Source organism: Haliotis cracherodii, unplaced genomic scaffold (assembly GCF_022045235.1).
Source record: "Haliotis cracherodii isolate W230 unplaced genomic scaffold, xgHalCrac1.p SCAF_11, whole genome shotgun sequence".
NCBI classification, from domain to species: Eukaryota; Metazoa; Mollusca; class Gastropoda; order Lepetellida; family Haliotidae; genus Haliotis; species Haliotis cracherodii.
The window spans coordinates 37,311,938-37,334,949 of record NW_027266266.1 but is presented as its reverse complement, the minus strand read 5'-3'; the positions used below and the strand labels follow the sequence as shown (position 1 = coordinate 37,334,949).

Sequence of the window (23,012 nt, the reverse complement as noted above, 5' to 3'; positions counted from 1 at the left end):
CTAGAAGATTGATAAAGGGGCACCACACACAGGTTTTCAAAGTTTCAGCGGCGGTTAACAAACTTGGTTCAAACATGGATGAAATATTTTTGTTAACAGTTACTAAGCAATAATATACCCCTTCTGCATTGCTGTTTTATGTAAAAGTGATTGATATCATGAGCATCCATCTACACAATTGGGATACGATGACATGCATCAACCAAGCCTGACCACTGATGTCACCTCTTATGGCAAGCATGGGTTGCTGATGACCAATTGTGTACCTAGATCTTCCATGGTCTATTGGGTCCATTGGGTCAAAGTAAAAATGAATCAAAATTGCAAACATATATATTTGTAATTTGATTCAAGGCACCAGTTCCCCACTAGACTGATCTATATAGAAAGTTTAAACAAGAAATATTAAATGATTTTGGAGTTCTGCTCCAACGGAAAACAGATGGACAGATGGACTGACGGTCATGGTGGTTACTTTATTTACCCATTTTTCAAAAAGTGGGGATATAAAGTTAAGGATCACCCCCTTTTTTCATATCACTGTAGTAAATCTGCCATTGGATGATTGCATGATCCTTAACATCTTTTGAGTAGTATATAAACAGTTGCAAGCTCCTACCTTGTGGCTCTGTGTACAGCACCACCGACCGTCGAGGCACTGGCACATGGGTGAGTCGGCGACACATCTCACAGACCACAGGCCGATATGGCATCGGTCGCACCAGTCTTGAGTAACCTCGCTCGGCCCGTATACTGCTGGAACACACTGTTAACTGATTGGGTCGACTCCTAGCACCATGTGACCCGCTGCTATTCCACTGGCTAAATGCATGAGAATTCCTAGAACGGAAAGATACATGACCCTGGTGACCTCCCTTGCAGTCAAGACACAGCGAATAGCGGCGTGTAGTGGAGTAGTGTATCCCACCACTGTGTGTGCGAGTATAGGAGGATGTAATTGCACTATCTCTAAACGTTTGGGATGGAGCACTAACACGATGTTGTCGTATACACACTTGAGGGTCAAGGGTCGAACCAACCTTGACCCCTGACTGAAAATCCCGAGATGATGAGAAGGTTCGACTTCTCTGCATAGATATCACAGATGATTTATGTCTTCGACAGACAGAGGGCGCTGCTCCAGCGCCCCCTTGTGGCCGAGTGTTGACGAGAATATGACTAGTGTCCGACTTTTTGTGATTACATGGAGCAGAGTTGTGAACTTTCCGCCACATATCACACACACGTTCCTGAGCACATTTTTCTCGTTTCACAATGTCAAGGTTGTTTTTGTCACGTGACCGACACGTGTGACTCTGAGCAGCTTCCCGATGATCCGATTCCCGTCTCCCACGACCTAGTCCACACGATGGTCGGACATGGACCGAAGGTAACTTTGTCTCATTTGGCAGATGATGTTTCTCATCCCCACTGCTTTGGGGACTGTGATCTCGGTAGAAGTATGAATCGTAACTGCTCACATCACTTGAGTCCTTATTGTCCGAACTACCGTACGTGCTTCTGTTGCTGTCAAACATAGTCGACCCAGCTGACTGCTTACAACAATCACATTCAAGACTTGTGTCGCTCGGGTTAGGGTCCGAGCTACTGCTGCCCCGCACCGCCACAATACTCGCAGCTCGTACAGCTTCACGTTCAGCCTCACTTTCACACGCACGCCGCACACTATGTGGCACTGGCAAAATTAAAGGTCGACGAGGACCAGCCCGGTGAGAATACCCACACTGACCTTGGCAAGATGGCGACATTACATGGGTGGTGGACATTCGTGACGGAAAATACGGGCCGACCGAACGTCTGTATGATCCAACCACCATTCTCCTCTCTGGAATACTGTGAATACAATCTATATTTTGGTAGTAGTGTTCCGTGTGAGTGTTAAAACCTTGCTGCAGGTAGGAGTCGGTGGATGACTGGGACGACCCGACTGTTCCCTCACACGAGGGGCAGGTGGTCTGTAGTAGGGGATGATGGTTGGGAATGACGTGAACTGGCGCCGGGGGTAGGTCTCGGGGGGGATACTGCAGGGGCATGTAGTTGCTTCTCTGACCGCTTGGTGAGACGATGGAATACCCAGTATTCTGTGTGTTGTTGTCATGGTTACCCGATACTTCACTTGGAGGAAGTTCGACTTGTGCTGCAACAAACATTGTGAATGTTATATTATTTCATGAATATTATGAATATGTTGTTACATCTTTGTATACATTTGGAAGCAAAAAAGACAACAAAAAATTGTTCGCTTGGTTCATACAGGTACTGTTACATCGCTGACTACATCTTCATTCATCAAGGGTAGTATATCATTAAGTTAAATACCCTGGGTCCACTTGCCACCATAGCTTTGTTTTGAGTCTGGTTTGAATGACACGATGTTATAGTCATGACATTATTAAATGTTAGTTTGTCAATATATAATGAGATTTCATGAGAGCGAGACTTCATTCAAGATGGCGGGACCCAGTGAGTGATAACGTTGGATGTCGCCAGGGTAACTTGTTTACTTGTAAGCAAAAGTCTGTGTGACTTAAGTGAGGTAGGTTGCTAGGGCAACGGCTGTTAGACGTTTGTTTTGGTCAGAATGCTGTTGTGTGCACACGTACATGTTTGTAAGTGGAATGTACCCAAATAGACGACATTGAAGAAAGACATCTTTGTGTCATCACTGTATAATTCTGATCTAACAACAAAAAGCAACATCATCAACAAACAAATACCATACCATCTGAAACACAGCTGGGAATGCCTGGTAGCATAAAGACTTCCCTTCACTTGTCTTAATATTCAGGAGAACTAAAAAAAAGACGTTAAAAGATGGTACTTGATGTTACCCTGTCTGGCGCTCGGCATTAAGGGTCTAAAACAAGGACTGGTCGGCTCGGAGTCAGTGTCTGAGTGGGGTATTCATGTTAAACTGCGGCATAGTATCTCAGTGGGCTAGCACTATAAATCGGCATCATTCCGGACTAGTACAAGCAGCCACACACACACAAGTGCACCTCACCACCTCACCTTATTATGGTGAAAACAGTATTCTGTATTTGTTAGTTTCTTTACCTGTGATGTTGACCTTGCACAGGGGACAGGTGCCCTTGTTGAGGAGCCAGGGGTCGACACATATTCGGTGGAAGTCATGGTTGCATGGCAACACTCGCAGAACCTAAGCACCAAGTGTATCAGAGTTGTATTGGGAAACAGTAAAAACATTTTCACCATTGGCAAATAACTACTTTTATTAATCTCAGAATCAGTCTAAAATAAGTATTCAGGCAAATATTATCACATTCTTCTTCTTTTTAGTTTAAAAAAGTGGACTAACTTGTGATTAATTAGTGTTAGTGAGTGAGCTGTATTTTATAACACTTTGGACAGTATTTCAGTTATATCATGGCCTGTCAGCTCGATGTGGGAGGAAATCCACAAATAATGCAAGTCTTAGACGTTAACCACTTTGCTGAGAAACTAGAACCATCGTCAGAGCAAACCAGGAATCACACCCATGATTAGGAGCTAAGGGTTAAGAGACACAACTTTGTAGAGTGAATCCCCACTCTGCAAACTTTGCCTCAGAATTAATTAAGAAAATCTTTTGTTTTTGGGTGTGACTAACAACACAAGCATCCCGTTTCTGGTTGATCCTGTGGTATCTCACAGTTCTCTAAGTCAGGAATCCATATATATAGTCTATATGTAGCTTGTTTGCTTGTTGTTTAACGCCACACTCATTATTATTCCAGCTATATGACGATGGTCTGTAAATAATCTAGTCTGGACCAGGCAATCCAGTGATTGGTATCATGAACATTGATCCATGAAATTGGGATACGATGACATGCATCAACCAAGTCAGCAAGCCTGACTACCCGATCTCATTAGTCACCTTATACAACAAGCATGGGTTCCTGAAGACATATTCTAGTCGGATCTTCATGGGTCATACATATATTAAAGAGAAATATTAATATTTGTATTGTCCGCTGGTCCACTGACCTGTTCCTCCTGGTATCCCTCAAGACAGATGGCACAACTCTCCGAGGCAGAGCTCTGGAGGCTGGAGTCAGAGTCTGGTGTGTGCACGTGTTTGTGTTTGGTCGTCTTTGGGATGTACTTCCTCGTCTCTAGCTTGGCAATAGCTCGTTTGGCAAGGTTTGTCATGGACAGCTGACGTTCCCGGTTTCTCCATCTCACCTGAAATACACAGTATATTGTAATCGATGCAGTATTATCCAATATGTTTAACGTTTCTGATTTGGAAAAGAGTGATTGCTCAGTGTCGGTTTTAGAGTGAGTTGAGTTTGGTTTCATGCCACTTTTAGCAATATTCCAGCAATATCACAGCAGGGGACACCAGAAATGGGCTTCACACATTGTACCCATGTTGGGAATCGAACCCGGGTCTTCGGAGTGACAAGTTAATGCTTTAACAACTAGGCTACCCGACTGCTAAACTCACTCAAACTCACAATAAGAAGGTTGTCATCTGCCTTAATTAGCCAAAGAGCAGATTGTCAGAGGAACCACACAGGCGCTGCAGTAAACTGTTTGAAGCACTTGTAAAATCTTTATGATTCCAGCATGCAGGTGTTTGACATTTACCACATCCTAGGTGAAATCCATGCAACATGCAAACCAAGAAACATGATCAGGGCCAATCTGGGATTTGAACACATGATCAAAGGATGCAACTCTGCACAGAAAGTTGACAAGCACGCCACTCATGCCCCCAGCATGTTGAGTAGATAGGACTTATCATGAAAGGCCTAGAATTGATATGATAAACTGTTTCCAAGACGACTCTGCTAATAAAAGTAGCTAGTACTCACCTTGAGGATGACACAGACACAGATGAGGGAGAAGATGACAAACACAGCAACAAAGATGCCCATGTTGAAATAGTCCTTCCGGCTGATCTGCAACACAGCACCATCTGAATCAGGTACAGCACACTACACATTGGAGCAGGTACCACACACTTCAAGTTGAAGCAGGTACCACACACTTCAAGTTGAAGCAGGTACCACACACTATATGTTGAAGCAGGTACCACACACTACACGTTGGAGAAGGTACCACACAGTACAAGTTGCAGCAGGTACCACACATGACTAGTTGAAGCAGGTACCACACACTTCAAGTTGAGGCAGGTACCACACATGACTAGTTGAAGCAGGTACCACACACTACAAGTTGAAGCAGGTACCACACACTACTAGTTGAAGCAGGTACCACACACTACAAGTTGGAGCAGGTACCACACACTACTAGTTGAAGTAGGTACCACACACTACAAGTTGAAGCAGGTACCACACACTACAAGTTGAAGCAGGTACCACACACTACAAGTTGAAGCAGGTACCACACATGACTAGTTGAAGCAGGTACCACACACTACTAGTTGAAGCAGGTACCACACATGGCTAGTTGAAGCAGGTACCACACACTACTAGTTGAAGCAGGTACCACACACTACAAGTTGAAGCAGGTACCACACATGACTAGTTGAAGCAGGTACCACACACTACTAGTTGAAGCAGGTACCACACATGACTAGTTGAAGCAGGTACCACACACTACTAGTTGAAGCAGGTACCACACACTACAAGTTGAAGCAGGTACCACACACCACACATTGAAGCAGGTACCACACACTACACATTGAAGCAGGTACCACACACTACAAGTTTGAGCAGGTACCACACACTACAAGTTGAAGCAGGTACCACACACTACTAGTTGAAGCAGGTACCACACACTGCAAGTTTGAGCAGTACCACACACAACAAGTTGGAGCAGGTACCACACACTACAAGTTGGAGCAGGTACCACACACTACTTGTTGGAGCAGGTACCGCACACTACTAGTTGAAGCAGGTACCACACACTACAAGTTGCAGCAGGTACCACACACTACAAGTTGAAGCAGGTACCACACACTACTAGTTGAAGCAGGTACCACACACTACAAGTTGCAGCAGGTACCACACACTACAAGTTGGAGCAGGTACCACACATGACTAGTTGAAGCAGGTACCACACACTACATGTTGAAGCAGGTACCACACATGACTAGTTGAAGCAGGTACCACACACTACATGTTGAAGCAGTACCATGAGGGGTATAAGCCTCTGGCTTGTGTTACACATATACCCCTTGTGAAACTGCTACAACTAATTCATCTTCACGACATGTTTCAATCTGCCATTGTAAAAGAATTACAACAAGAGGAAAATAGACAACAGCTGTTCGACTGAGCTGAGTTTAACTTGTGCTATGTCACGTGACTTTCATTGCCTCGGAAAAATTGTGCAGCTTTTTACCTCAAAGCGGGGTATAAGGGATTTATTCTCCATCTCAGAAATGTATTTACCCTCCCAGGCAAGATCACGTGAACCAATCAGATTTCATCATTCTGACATGGAGATAAGATAAGAGAGGTATTGTATTATATTGTTAAAGATCTGATGGGAATGAGACTGTAAATGACACTGGAGCCTACCTCAACGCCTCTTTCCTCCTTGTCTGCTGGACTGTAGATGAGACGCAGCTGGGCCTGATCCTGCGTGTTCACAATGTTCATCAGCTTCGCAGCTTCACGCCCACGGATGATGATGACCGGCCGATCAAGTGGCTTCACCACACTCTCAAGCTGGAGCACATTCAAAATCATTCTGTAATAACCCATATCTAGTCAAGGTGAAACACACACAATCACTCTGTCAGCACATGTATCTAGTCAAGCCATAGGGCATGAAAATTCACTATTATCACCCATATCTTGTCAACCTGAAGCACACATATATATTCACTCTATCACCACTTAACAACCGGCCATTTGATATTTTAGGGGAGGGGTGGAGGGGTGGGATTTGATTCCCCCAACATGGTCCCTGGAAATCCTTGAATAAATACATAACTCTTCAGACTGTGTGAAGCACACATACAATCACTTAATCATCACCAATCTAGTCAAGCTAAAGCACACATACAATCACTTAATCATCACCTATCTAGTCAAGCTAAAGCACACATACAATCACTTAATCATCACCTATCTAGTCAAGCTAAAGCACACATACAATCCCCTAATCATCACCTATCTAGTCTAGCTGAAGCACACATACAATCACTGTCAACACCTATCTAGTCAAGCTAAAGCACACATACAATCACTGTCAACGCCTATCTGGTCAAGCTAAAGCACACATACAATCACTTAATCATCACCTATCTAGTCAAGCTAAAGCACACATACAATCACTGTCAACACCTATCTGGTCAAGCTAAAGCACACATACAATCACTTAATCATCACCTATCTAGTCAAGCTAAAGCACACATACAATCACTGTCAACACCTATCTAGTCAAGCTAAAGCACACATACAATCACTGTCAACACCTATCTGGTCAAGATGAAGCACACATACAATCACTGTCAACACCTACCTAGTCAAGCTAGAGCACATATACAATCACTTAATCATCACCTATATGGTCAAGATGAAGCACACATACAATCACTGTCAACACCTATCTAGTCAAGCTAAAGCACATATACAATCACTGTCAACACCTATCTAGTCAAGCTAAAGCACATATACAATCACTGTCAACACCTATCTGGTCAAGCTAAAGCACACATACAATCACTGTCAACACCTATCTAGTCAAGCTAAAGCACATATACAATCACTGTCAACACCTATCTTGTCAAGATGAAGCACACATACAATCACTGTCAACGCCTATCTGGTCAAGATGAAGCACACATACAATCACTGTCAACACCTATCTGGTCAAGCTAAAGCACACATACAATCACTGTCAACACCTATCTAGTCAAGCTAAAGCACACATACAATCACTTAATCATCACCTATCTAGTCAAGCTAAAGCACACATACAATCACTGTCAACACCTATCTAGTCAAGCTAAAGCACACATACAATCACTGTCAACGCCTATCTGGTCAAGATGAAGCAAACATACAATCACTGTCAACACCTATCTAGTCAAGCTAAAGCACACATACAATCACTTAATCATCACCTATCTAGTCAAGCTAAAGCACACATACAATCACTTAATCATCACCTATCTAGTCAAGCTAAAGCACACATACAATCACTGTCAACGCCCATCTGGTCAAGATGAAGCACACATACATCACTAGGTTAACTAACATCAAGTGTCTCAAATGAATATATTTTGAGACTTTCTTCATTTTCAAATACTGCAGTAATCTAGACTTGCCAAACATTGTAGACCTGCATGGGCTGTATTGAATATATTTGACAAGAGACAAATGTGCAACCTGGTTTAGTCTGGTGCAACTAGCTCTTCACGTCAACATGCACTTGGTGCAGGTTAAATCAAGTTTCCTAAATCGAGCCCTGCATGGGAATGAGACAACACACAATGTGACAGACCACACTCTGCAACCACCCATTTGTATCTGAAAGGCCTCCTAGACAAGAGGGAACGTATTCAGCCCCTATACTGCTGAACAAACTCCAGAAAACTCCCAACCTAACATTTGAACAGATCAGTGCATGATCTGTGCAGTCATAACAGGGTTGGAAGGTTTCCTCCCAGGTCAGACAAGGACTACATACAACCTAGCGCTGGGACGAGTCCAAATTTACTACCCGGGTCCCCACCCCCTTACTACACGACCCTACCCACTGTAGGTCTCAGGAGATGTCTCAAAATGTCCGATTGGGACCTTTTTTAGCATAGCCCTGGCAAAGATCCATGTATTATACAATCTGGTCATGCATACACTAAAGTTGACTTAACAACGGGTCCGGGTAGTCCTGTGGGTACCTGGGTCCTACTCAGTACTCACCCGACCCGGGTACCTGAGATACCCGTCCCAGCCCTAGTACAACCCCAGTGCCCCGTGGGATTGGATTCTTACATTACATCCAGCACACCTACTATCCCAACAAGACATGTTCACCTGAATATTTCTTAAGTTTGCTGAGCAGCAGAACAGTTTAAATGACTTGGATAATTCACTAGGGCATGTCATGTTTATTGATAAACATGGAGAAAATAGAAAGTCGCAACATTTGAACAAACACAAACTCGGACCATAGGAATTGAGTGAGTATGATTTTACACCACTTTTAGCAACCATACAGCGCAGAATGTTTCTGTCTCCTGCCATTGATGTACACGTTTTGCTGCAGACAGCCTCAGGCAAACTAGAACTGTGCTAATGTACTCTAATCAATTTTGTGATTGTTTGAATGAGCACTTGTATGTTTCTTCTATTATTGACTAAATCCAGACACATCATGCAAGCAGTCCGACCAGAGTCACAGGTGGCCTACCTCAGCAGCAGCATCGGGGCTGTCGGAGACGTCGAAGATGACAGCTGTAGCTCCACGGTCTATGGCCCGCCGCGCCTGCAACAACATCACCATCCTTTAATCACAGTACACATGAATACACACAAGTATTGACCTGGGGACAGGGACAGGGTCATTGACCCCAACAAAACACAAATAAGCCCTCTTATCAATCCACAATCGGACTTCACAGATGCTTCTGAAAGTCCTGCAAAAGAGTTGAGGCAGAGGCATTACAAGGAGACTGCAGCTGTTATTGGCCCCTGAAAACATATTTTGATGGCAGCCTCCATTTCTGAGCAAGGCCACTTGCCCCCAAACTATATAAGCACAGCAGAGTCTGAAGCTTGGCAACTGTTGGTCATCGTATAGGTACATCCCGGTGAGTAATGAATATATACTGAGAAAAAAAAAAGGAACAGGCAAGTTAAGGATGTGTCTGACGAGACTTCCGTTTTCTTTTTCAAAAGATGCAGTTCTTCCTTGTGAAGAATCAATGACATGACGCAGAAGAACGGAATTCCTCTTTTTCACCCACTTTATTTAGAGCTGCCCTGTTACACTTACCAGGTTGGGGATAACCACAGATCAATGTATAAGTCATTGGAAACGTAATGCCCTCAACTCTGTATTGTTGTCAGATGAAAGTTGCACATGTGACTAATGCCAGATCTCTAGTGCTAGCCCTATAATACATCATGCCGCAGTTTAACATGGATACCTCACTCAGACACAGAATCCTACATCTCAGACGACCAGTCCTTTTTTATTCCCTTACTTTTGAGCGCCAGTCAGGGTAACAACAAGTACCATCTCATAGCATCTGTTGGTATTCCACGGCTGCAGATCGAAACCAACAACCTTCGCTCTTCAGGCAGATGCTCTATTCAATATCAACCTCCCATAAACCAAAATTACCTGACAGTTCATATACCATATAACACATTTTATACACTAAACAGCATGGGAAACTGGGGACCTATTTTTAGCGACCCCCTTTCCAAACTGAACATCTTCCCATCTTCAAACTAATATTGGTAACATACATAAACACTTATTCACATAATAAAAGTCCCATCCATAGCATCTTAGGTAAGCCGGGTTGATCTGACAGAGCCTGTTAACATGGATCTATCACCTGCGGACTACTGTGACAATATAAACTTGATGAAACAGGTCATTTGAGACAGCCTGCGCTGTCCATTACTGGGCTAGTGAGGAGCCAGACAGATTGATCAAGTGTTCGATTAACAGGTGCCTCCGACTGGGAGTTGATGCAGTCAATCATTCCCAGGCATCAGGCCACTACATCACGGCACTCTCCATGGCACTCTCCGTGGCACTCTCCGTGGCACTCTCCGTGGCACTCCATCAGTCTAACATCCGAACTCACAAACAATAACAGCAGGCTTAGAAATCTCAACAGAATATGATTAAGAACTATCAACTAAAGTGACCAAATGTCAGGGATTTAAGAGACACATAGCGGTATTGAGTAGTATCAAGAGCATCATTGGAAGACACTGGCGTCTTCATACATGTGGCTAGACCAGGAATAAAGTTATTTTATTCATAAATATATATCTACAAAATAAAAGTAATATCTAAATGGAGCACAGAACAATGCTTAATGTCAGCCTGGAGTTAGAGGGAATCTAGACTTGCCAAATGGAGCCTAGAACCCACGCTTAATGTCAGCCTGGAGTTTAGGGAATATAGACTTGCCAAAAGGAGCCTAGCACAATGTTTAATGTCAGCCTGGAGTTTAGGGAATCTAGACTTGCCAAATGGACATGAGAACAATGCTTAAAATCAGGATCTGAGGAGATCTAGACTTGCCAAGTCATTCTAGACTTGATTTGGATTTAATTTTTGAATTATTCTCTAAGGTCTGTGAGACAGACTATGTAGCATAACACAACATTTTCTCACTCACTCAGTATAGCAAACAAGATGCGAATATCCAAGATTTTAAGTACATACAATAAACATTTATCACACAATTAAACATTGAATATTTCGATGACATTCCTCTCTACCTCGAGGCAATTCATCACCTCAAAGCAAATTGCCTCAAATTAAATCTCCATTACGCCATTAAAATTCTGCTTCTAAGGGTGTTGTTGTATCCCAAATGTTTAAAACCTTTCACTCCTTCACTGACTCATCACAACTATTTAAAACATTAATAACACCCACTACACCTGTCCCTGCTTCATGGGCTCTCTTGGTCCATACACTAGATTAGCAGAGGGCACAAGAAAAACTGAATTACGAAAAGCTTTATATGTGTAACCTAAAAACAAAATTTATAATTTGAATTTTTAAAAAATATAAAAAATAATATAAACAAGTTCAAACAAGGTGCTTTTTCATTTTCAAAAAGCAAAGTACTTTCAAGTGTAAAAGAAACACAAAACAATTGTTCAGGCCTGACCAACGTTGCCGCTGCCCATCTGTTGAGGGGAAGTATATCTATCCTATATGGTTCATTCAGCTCTATACATTATGACCAGGCATACACAGTGGGACTAACTCCCTCTTACACACCACCCAGTCTATTATTTATCAGAGACAGGACTTAACACTACATCAAAGGCGCGACTCCGGCTTTGATGTTGCTATACTGTCCTACCTGATTAAATCTAGGTCATGTTTCCTATCCTCCCAGGCTGTGTGAATACGGCCTCGCGCCCCTCTCAACATGTCTCCCCACTGTCCATACCCAGGCAACACAGCTTGCAACTTTGATCTTTGTGTATCATACACCATACATACATTATCCTTGATTCATATATTTTCTCAGGAGCTGCTGGTTGATATTACCTCCCACAAGTTGTCATGTATAATGGTTCGTATTTTCCGTGTGGGATTTTGTGAGGAATGCTATTGTGGGTTTGCGTGAACGCTGGTTTATCAATATTCTCGGGAATACCCACTTCAGCAGACTGGTCAATACACAGCTGAGGATTTAACCCTAAATGACAAGGACTCGAGTCTGACAAGCCTACATGTGCATGCTATATCTGTAACCACAGTCATATTCATAACCCTGAACATCAAAAAGGGGCGCAGATAATTTTTCGTGTTCCAGAAGAATATTCATCAATTTGCCTTTCACATGAAAACAAAAAATGCTACTTAAACCGAGGGAGGCCAATATGCTTCTGTAGACTTGAAAGAACTTTTGCTTGGGTTTCAGTTCTCTGAGGATGAACCGCTATCAAATGAAGTAATCAATATTTCGTTGCAGTCTGATGATTGATCGGCCATTAATCCAGCACCTATAGTGGACTGTTATAGATCAAGGCAAACTAAGCTGGCCAATGTACATTAAATACACAACATTCACCGCTGATGTATCTATCACACAGAAGAACAAGTAGCTTGAAGGTGTTTCAACACTCACAAAATCAAAGCTAATCAATATTGGTACGTCGGTGTGATGGTTGCTACACTATCAAATCTGCACCAATGACCCTCCGCAAGTAAACACTGGAGCTAGTGAAACTCAGAAAGGCTTGACGAATAAGTGAGTGAGGCAGGTTAGTGAGTGAGGCAGTAGGTTAGTGAGTTAGCCTGTAGGTGAGTGAGTGAGGCAGTAGTTTAGTGAGTGAGGCAGTAGGCAAGTGAGTGAGGCAGTAGGTGAGTGAGTGAGGCAGTAGGTTAGTGAGTGAGGCAGTAGTTTAGTGAGTGAGGCAGTAGGCAAGTGAGTGAGGCAGTAGGTGAGTGAGTGAGGCAGTAGGTGAGTGAGTGAGGCAGTAGGTTAGTGAGTGAGGCAGTAGGTTAGTGGGTGAGGCAGTAGGTTAGTGAGTGAGGCAGTAGGCAAGTGAGTGAGGCAGTAGGCAAGTGAGTGAGGCAGTAGGTTAGTGGGTGAGGCAGTAGGTTAGTGAGTGAGGCAGTAGGTTAGTGAGTGAGTCAGTAGGCAAGTGAGTGAGGCAGTAGGTGAGTGGGTGAGGCAGTAGGTTAGTGAGTGAGTCAGTAGGCAAGTGAGTGAGGCAGTAGGTGAGTGAGTGAGACAGTAGGCGAGTGAGTGAGGCAGGTAAGTGAGTAAGTGAGGCAGTAGGTTAGAGAGTGAGGCAGTAGGCTAGTGAGTGAGGCAGTAGGTTAGTGAGTGAGGCAGTAGTTTAGTGAGTGAGGCAGTAGGTTAGTGAGTGAGGCAGTAGGTGAGTGGGTGAGGCAGTAGTTTAGTGAGTGAGGCAGTAGGCAAGTGAGTGAGGCAGTGGGTGAGTGAGTGAGGCAGTAGGCGAGTGAGTGAGGCAGTGGGTGAGTGAGTGAGGCAGTAGGCGAGTGAGTGAGGCAGTAGGTGAGTGAGTGAGGCAGTAGGTTAGTGGGTGAGGCAGTAGGTTAGAGAGTGAGGCAGTAGGTTAGAGAGTGAGGCAGTAGGTTAGAGAGTGAGGCAGTAGGTTAGAGAGTGAGGCAGTAGGTTAGAGAGTGAGGCAGTAGGTTAGAGATCGAGGCAGTAGGCGAGTGAGTGAGGCAGTAGGTTAGTGAGTGAGGCAGTAGGCGAGTGAGTGAGGCAGTAGGTTAGTGGGTGAGGCAGTAGGTGAGTGAGTGAGGCAGTAGGTTAGAGAGTGAGGCAGTAGGTTAGAGAGTGAGGCAGTAGGCGAGTGAGTGAGGCACTAGGTGAGTGAGTGAGGCAGTAGGTTAGTGAGTGAGGCAGTAGGTTAGTGAGTGAGGCAGTAGGCGAGTGAGTGAGGCACTAGGTGAGTGAGTGAGGCAGTAGTTTAGTGAGTGAGGCAGTAGGTGAGTGAGTGAGGCAGTAGGTTAGAGAGTGAGGCAGTAGGCGAGTGAGTGAGGCAGTAGGTTAGTGAGTGAGGCAGTAGGCGAGTGAGTGAGGCAGTAGGTGAGTGGGTGAGGCAGTAGGTTAGTGAGTGAGGCAGTAGGCGAGTGAGTGAGGCAGTGGGTGAGTGAGTGAGGCAGTAGGCGAGTGAGTGAGGCAGTAGGTGAGTGGGTGAGGCAGTAGGTTAGTGAGTGAGGCAGTAGGTTAGTGAGTGAGGCAGTAGGTGAGAGAGTGAGGCAGTAGGCGAGTGAGTGAGGCAGTAGGCGAGTGAGTGAGGCAGTAGGTTAGTGAGTGAGGCAGTAGGCGAGTGAGTGAGGCAGTAGGTTAGAGAGTGAGGCAGTAGGCGAGTGAGGAAGTGAGACAGTAGGTTAGTGAGTGAGTCATTGAGTGAGTGAATCAGCAAGTCAGTGAGTGAGGCAGGTAAGTGAGTGAGGAAGTGAGACAGTAGGTGAGTGAGGAAGTGAGTGAGGCAGGTAAGTGAGTGAGTGAATCAGCAAGTCAGTGAGTGAGGAAGTGAGACAGTAGGTGAGTGAGGCAGTAAATGATATGGCTGAGCAGAGACCATATTTCCTTATCAAGATGTCTTGATCCAATCAGGTTCATCACAAGCTAAACATCTCACTCACCAAGTATCAAGCCTCTGACCCTTAAGTGTATGAAAAGAAGAATTTTGAATATTTCTTGTTCATCATATAATGGGTAGGTTTCTAGGCAGGATAAAGCCAACGGATAAAAACGATATCCGTTATGGTCATATGCGGATAAAGATGCAAATATCAAAGGTCAAGTAGGGACTACTTTCACTGTTTATAAACAAACAAGGCTTTGCCCTCGTCATTCGGTGATCGAGTCAGAATTAACCAGCAGGAATCTCGATAAACTACAGGGATAATTGCTATCATTATCAAAAGAACAGTCTAATATACTGAAAATCATTGTCTAACAGTGGAGTAACTAAGGCATTTTCTAAGTTTTGGCAACAATTTTGCGAGGGCACGAGGCCTAGCCAAGCGGGATCAGTAGCCATATCTGTGCTTGTAGACCTCTGCGGCTTGAAACCTTCTCCACAAATTAAAATAATTGGATTTAGCCGAAATATGTTTGAATTGTTACCTTGTTTCGTTTTGGCGCTGTGTGTACATCTGACTGCACTTCTTAACGTTATGACAGGAAAGACCGACTGTCAACAACATCTGACCGTGACGTCTCATAGACTAGGGTTAGAGTAGCTTCCCTTTGACAAAGGGCAGTTACTCTAGCGGACAGACCGATGGATTGACGCGAAAGTCAATTAAAAACAATTGTTGTTTTGCGTTTATGTTGCTTCGCCACTGTATAAGAAATAGATTTCAGTTGGAACGATATTGGCCAAGGCTCGCTAAATACAATGTTTAATCCTAATGCAGGATATTTACCATCCCCAAACACACTCGCGTGATAACCTCTATTTTTTTATCAAAGGAAAACCTGGTGATCCTATTGAAATTCAATTTTTGGATGCCTTGAATAAATTTGAACTCCCAAATAGTAATAAACATCTACACAAAATTTCAGCTGAATCCATCAAGGAATTTCAGAAAAGAAGTCGAAAATGTAAAGTTTATTGACGATGACAACGGACAACATAAGCTTTCAGGCCAGGTGAGCTCACAAAAGTAAATCAAAACCATTATATTTCTTTCATCCAAAGTTAATCAATAGACATAAAAAGTACACACTGTTCGCAACTATCAAGCATAAAATTCCAAAACATGAGCACGACCATTAAATCCAAGTCAGTCAATAGCAACATACATTCCCACAAAGATCACCCCTATGTCTGTTCTTTGCATGGAGACACCTCAGTAGATGTTCCACAACTCAAAGCAAAAATACGACACTTAGTCTGCGACACCAAGTCTCCAAGCTGGAATCATCAAGACTACAAAGAAAGCAATTTGGCCCTCTGTCGTAGCTCTTTACTTATTAATGTCCAAGCATCAAACGTCTCCCTCAGTGTAGGGCTCAGTGCTAGGCGATGTCCTACCGCCTGGAACTATTGCCTTGATGTTTGGTTAAAAAGATCACGCCATCTTTACGTCCATTTGTGTATCAGCTAGAAACACAGGCAGCTGAATACGAGTCTACATCTGCAGACAAAATCTTTGACATTTTGTCATTAGGAATCCTCTTGTGCAGAGTCCCAGTGATCGTCTGCTGTGTCAAGTCAGAATAACCTGCAGCTTGTGTATTCAGGAGTTACCAAGTTAAGAGAGGGATTTGGTGGTATTGTGACGAGATTTAACAAGATTTCGATTCTCTGGCTTAGAAGTGCTTCTGTGCTAGCTCATGGACAAAAAGTCACAGACAACGAATTTGCTTACAAAAATGTGAATGTACACAGGGCATTATCAGGGGCGATTCAGTTAAGATATTCTGCTCTACACAGGCCACGCTTAGTCAAAAGTAATATATCTCACCTTAAAGCTCTACTAGGTATTATTTTAGCAAGTGAGTGCATTGGGATTAAAGCAGCTCGGAAAAGTATTTTAGCTGTCTGACAGCAATGTGCAACACTTTTGTCCACAGTGCCACCACTATTAATAGGCAGATAGACTACATTTAAGCATCGCATAACATGATATCCGTATTAAGGCTTAAAATTTTCATTTAGATTCTAGTAGGTTTCAGAGGGCGCCACTACTATAGCCTTAACACATACCGTATTCGCCACAATAAGAACAAAACCCTAAACAAGTTCAATTTGTTTTCAGAGATTGAGTAGTACTGATCAACTTTGTTTAAAAAAAATTCAATTCAAGTTATTTAAGGCAATTATATACCCCTTGAATGCTAGAATTCTGCTGTTTTCTTTGAAACTGGCCTGCAGTGGCTGTATATGTACAACAGGATTACTATCTGTTAGTTAAAGTGTCCCCTGATGAAGCTGAAGGTGTACTGGCCTGCAGTGGCTGTATATGTACAACAGGATTACTATCTGTTAGTTAACGTGTCCTCTGATGAAGCTGAAGGTGTACTGGCCTGCAGTGGCTGTATATGGACAACAGGATTACTATCTGTTAGTTAAAGTGTCCCCTGATGAAGCTGAAGGTGTACTGGCCTGCAGTGGCTGTATATGTACAACAGGATTACTATCTGTTAGTTAAAGTGTCCCCTGATGAAGCTGAAGGTGTACTGGCCTGCAGTGGCTGTATATGGACAACAGGATTACTATCTGTTAGTTAAAGTGTCCTCTGATGAAGCTGAAGGTGTACTGGCCTGCAGTGGCTGTATATGGACAACAGGATTACTATCTGTTAGTTAAAGTGTCCTCTGATGAAGCTGAAGGTGTACTGGCCTGCAGTGGCTGTATATGGACAACAGGATTACTATCTGTTAGTTAAAGTGTCCCCTGATGAAGCTGAAGGTGTACTGGCCTGCAGTGGCTGTATATGGACAACAGGATTACTATCTGTTAGTTAAAGTGTCCCCTGATGAAGCTGAAGGTGTACTGGCCTGCAGTGGCTGTATATGGACAACAGGATTACTATCTGTTAGTTAAAGTGTCCCCTGATGAAGCTGAAGGTGTACTGGCCTGCAGTGGCTGTATATGGACAACAGGATTACTATCTGTTAGTTAAAGTGTCCCCTGATGAAGCTGAAGGTGTACTGGCCTGCAGTGGCTGTATATGGACAACAGGATTACTATCTGTTAGTTAAAGTGTCCCCTGATGAAGCTGAAGGTGTACTGGCCTGCAGTGGCTGTATATGTACAACAGGATTACTATCTGTTAGTTAAAGTGTCCCCTGATGAAGCTGAAGGTGTACTGGCCTGCAGTGGCTGTATATGTACAACAGGATTACTATCTGTTAGTTAAAGTGTCCCCTGATGAAGCTGAAGGTGTACTGGCCTGCAGTGGCTGTATATGGACAACAGGATTACTATCTGTTAGTTAAAGTGTCCCCTGATGAAGCTGAAGGTGTACTGGCCTGCAGTGGCTGTATATGGACAACAGGATTACTATCTGTTAGTTAAAGTGTCCTCTGATGAAGCTGAAGGTGTACTGGCCTGCAGTGGCTGTATATGGACAACAGTATTACTATCTGTTAGTTAAAGTGTCCTCTGATGAAGCTGAAGGTGTACTGGCCTGCAGTGGCTGTATATGTACAACAGGATTACTATCTGTTAGTTAAAGTGTCCCCTGATGAAGCTGAAGGCCTGGGTTTTGCTTCTCCACATAGACCAGAGCTCAAATTAAGTTTTTGACAATTGAGTTTTTACTCTAGTTTTTCTAATTTAATTGGGTTATTACATTTTTCATTGGGTAAGCAATATCTTTTCACTCATTTATTCATCACTCTATTGGGGTTTTCCAAAAATCAGTGGACATTTCATGATTTTTAAAAAGTTAAATAATTTTTTAGATGTATATGACTGTTCGAAATATACTACTCAAAAGAAGTTAAAGAACACCCAATTCTTTCATATTACTATAGTTAATCTCACATGCCAAGACAAATTAACTATAGTAATATGAAAGAATCGGGTGTTCTTTAACTTCTTTTGAGTAGTATATATAGGCTTGACTCGGAAAATAAATTAGCTCCTAATTTGGAAATTAGCTACTTTGTATGCATGCTGAAAAAACTTCATTGTGTATTTACGCGTGCTGTTGTTACACATTTTAGTTTTTTCATTTAATACATGCCTTTGTGTACGCAAGTTAATTGTAATTGGGTTTTGAATGTATTTTTGGGGGTATTTTACGCAATTATGCAGTTTATCTGTAGCTCTGAAAGACGCAGTGTGTGATGCCCATCTTGGTGCCTGCTGTGATATGGTTCAGTAACTCACTCACTAGAGGACAAATGTTTAACACCAAACCTTTTGCAAAATACTAATATTTTAACACAGAAAAAGAAGTTGTCTACATTATGTTTTTCTTCAACAAGAGTTGAAGCAAGCTCTTCTGTGAAACAAGGAAAGTGTTGGGCAGCCTTTAAGATCACAGATTTGTGATGGCAGGTTATATAAATGAAATAGATGTACCAGGTACAGAGTGATTGAGTGAGTAAGTGAGCTTCGGTTATATCACAGCATGTCAGCTTGATGAGAGAGTTAACTGAGTGAGAGTGAGTGAGTTGGTTTTACGCCACTTAGAACAGAATCCCATCTATATCACTGCATGTCAGCTTTATGTTTGAGGAAAGCCCAAAGTGATGCAGATCTAAGACACATACCATTTTGGTGAAACCCCTGAGCATGAGTATAAAACTGACAAACCTATACATATAATCAGGGCGACTCACCACAGCAAATTACAGTACCCCTCAACAGTCAGATACACGGAACACAAGCTCTGGACCATTGGGACATTTTAGTGTGTGTACCATACCTTCTCTACAATTGCTAGTGTTACACTGAGCACATGAGCAAGTGTGGAATATTCTAGCCCACCACACCAGTGAACATCAAGAATGAGCTCACACATTGTACATAGGTGTGGAGAGCCTACACCCCTTTCCCCACCCCGCTACACCCGACCCCCCTGCCTCCTACACCCCTTCCCCACCCCTCTATACCTCTCCCCTACACCCTGGCCCTCTACACCTGACCCCCTACACCCTAGCCCTCTACACCCCTTCCCTCCCCTACACCCCTCCCCTACAACCTGGCCCTCTACAGCCCACCCCCTACACCCTGGCCCTCTACACCCCACCCCCTCTACACCCCTCCCCTACAACCTGGCCCTCTACACCCCTCCCCTACAACCTGGCCCTCTACACCCCACCCCCTACACCCTGGCCCTCTACACCCCTCCCCTACAACCTGGCCCTCTACACCCCACCCCCTACACCCCTCCCCTACACCCTGGCCCTCTACACCCCACCCGCTCTACACCCCTCCCCTACACCCTGGCCCTCTACACCCGACCCCCTCTACACCCCTCCCCTACACCCTGGCCCTCTACACCCCACCCCCTACACCCCTCCCCTACACCCTGGCCCTCTACACCCCTCCCCTACACCCTGGCCCTCTACACCCCACCCCCTACACCCCTCCCCTACACCCTGGCCCTCTACACCCCACCCCCTCTACACCCCTCCCCTACAACCTGGCCCTCTACACCCCTCCCCTACACCCTGGCCCTCTACACCCCACCCCCTCTACACCCCTCCCCTACACCCTGGCCCTCTACACCCCACCCCCTCTACACCCCTCCCCTACACCCTGGCCCTCTACACCCCACCCCCTCTACACCCCTCCCCTACAACCTGGCCCTCTACACCCCTCCCCTACACCCTGGCCCTCTACACCCCACCCCCTCTACACCCCTCCCCTACACCCTGGCCCTCTACACCCCACCCCCTCTACACCCCTCCCCTACAACCTGGCCCTCTACACCCCACCCCCTACACCCCACCCCCTGCACCCTGGCCCTCTACACCCCTCCCCTACACCCTGGCCCTCTGCACCCCACCCCCTCTACACCCCTCCCCTACAGCCTGGCCCTCTACACCCCACCCCCTACACCCCAGCCCCGTACACTCCACACCCCACACCCTACACCTCACCCACCAGTCACACAAATATTGATGCACACATTCAGTTTATTAGTCATACCTGAAACAGAAACTATTCTTATTAAATAAGGAATTAAATATTTCATCTTCATGAAAATCCATACCTATCATTATCTGGTACTTAATACAATCTGGAAATCTCAACGTCAATCCCAACAGCTGCCTCAATGCAAGATGTGGACTTAATTGTAATGATTAGCTGAACGAATGAAAACCCACCATATAGAGTTCCACAAACTAATTCATTATCATTATATTCCAAGCCAGCGCATGACAAGATTTCAACATAAAATCATTAATCAACCTGTCCTGATTGCAGCCATGCTAGTAATGACCCAGTCACAGTCGCTGATGCTATTATCCCAACAACCGATTCTTACACTAATTGCAAATTATCAATACCATTGACAGTCTATTGACATGTTTTTCTTTTATGTTACGATGCATGCAAACTAGACGAAAGCTTCACAGAATTCATTGCTCAGGGTAATTGTCCCTCTTTCTCTCATTGTATCACAATAGCTGTCGTCAGACTGGCGTTATGCTTAATCTGCCTGGCTTTGATGTTCATAAATAGGCCGAATTATACAAGCAGTAGGGTATGGGCAGCAAGCCCCAGGGACATGAGGCAATACTAGCCAGTGATTAGCCCTGCTCAACATGAGCACTTCAGGAAATACCCAGCCTAGAATTATTTCAATGAAGTCTAATGGTAAATGTGAACTTTTCTTTAAAGTCTGCAAAGAGTGATTTGTGTTCACATCAAGCAACTTAATGTTTCTTGTATTTAAAAGGAAATTATGATTGATAATGGTTTCAATCAGGAAATTCTTCTTCATTAGAGTAAATCAGGATTTAATTAGACAAGAATGACAGACCAAAAGCATGTTTGGCCATTTAACACACATTACAACACTCAACTTACATGACTTACCGTCATGAATGATTGCTTGGTGCAATTAACCCTCTGCATGGATCCCCATGATCCATCAATACCACACTCCCCTCAAACCAGACATTGTTTGTTTGTTGTTTAACGCCACACTCAGCAATATTTCCAGCTATATGACGGAGGTCTGTAAATAATTGAGTCTGGACCAGACAATCCAGTGATTGACATCATGAGTATTGATCTATGCATGTGGGATACGATGACATGCATCAGTCATGTCAGCAAGCCTGACCACCCGATCCCATTAGTCACCTGATGTAACAAGCATAGTTGTCTTTTACAGCGAGCATGGGTTGCTGAAGACCTATTCTACCTGGATCTTCATGGGTAAAGCCAGACATTGAGAACATCTTCAACATTCAACATTAACAGACTTAGGAATCAAATCTTAACGACAAATTACTGAAAAAACAGGATTTCACAGGTAAAATACAAAGAGCAGTTTCAGAAGAAATATACAGCAAACATATTTGAAACATATTTCTTTAATAAATCCACTGGTGAAACTGAAAACCTGCATATTCTGAATGCCTCACCTTGCCCACAACAGAGAGACATTTGATTGGCTCATGCTCCTCCAGTTTGACCACACCCACCCAGCCGAAGTTGTACCCATCATCGTAGATCTGCGTATTACATAGGCCCAAAGGGTGCAGCTGAAACAAGAATCACAAATATATTACCATGGCAACACATGTATATGGAAATTATAGTTCTGCAGACAAAACTAAATACATTTCTTATTATTTGAAAATTAATCATTATTTTGATGAGAAGAAATATCTTCAAACAAATATGTTACATATTTAAAAAATATCACACGATAAATAACATGTGAAGTTTGTTCACAAGTACAGCAAAACCCTGTTAGTTTAGGGGGTGGTCAGGTAGCCTAGCAGTTAAAGTGTTCACTCTTCACGCCAAAGAACCCGGTTCGATTCGAGACACTGCTACAATGTGCGAAGCCCATTTCTGGTGTCCCCCGCCGTGATGTTGCTGGAATATTGCTTAAAGCGTCATTAAACCATACTCACTCACTCACTCACTGTTAGTTTGGAAAGGTGCCTTCTGGACAAATTTTGAAGAACGGTTTTAATGGGGTTTAAATGAGCTTTTAATGGGGAAAACAGTGGAGTGGAACTTTAACTGGATGTCTGTGTGAGTTGGGCTTAACATTGTAATCAGTACACAACCAGCTTAATGTTGAAGGAAAGCCAAGGGTTATGCATGTTAAAGATTACTACTGAGGAGAACCGACCAGCAGGATGGTATGCAGACAGACTGAAGACCATTATCAGGAGTAGTATGGGATTCAAACACACATTCAGCACATCC

At 43.7% G+C, this 23,012-nt stretch overlaps 1 protein-coding gene across 1 annotated transcript in view; it reads right to left on the bottom strand.

Annotated features, from left to right (window-relative positions):
* The window catches only part of LOC139456458 (E3 ubiquitin-protein ligase ZNRF3-like), a 77,168-nt gene that overhangs the window by 5,088 nt on the left and 49,068 nt on the right, over nt 1–23,012 (bottom strand). The window contains exons 2-8 of the mRNA XM_071238184.1: nt 22,214–22,333; nt 9,361–9,435; nt 6,519–6,668; nt 4,845–4,931; nt 4,012–4,209; nt 3,079–3,181; nt 620–2,158 (exon numbers count right to left, since the gene is read on the bottom strand). Of these exons, the coding sequence (XP_071094285.1) occupies nt 620–2,158; nt 3,079–3,181; nt 4,012–4,209; nt 4,845–4,931; nt 6,519–6,668; nt 9,361–9,435; nt 22,214–22,333 (2,272 nt within the window). The remainder of the gene's footprint in view (nt 1–619; nt 2,159–3,078; nt 3,182–4,011; nt 4,210–4,844; nt 4,932–6,518; nt 6,669–9,360; nt 9,436–22,213; nt 22,334–23,012) is intronic.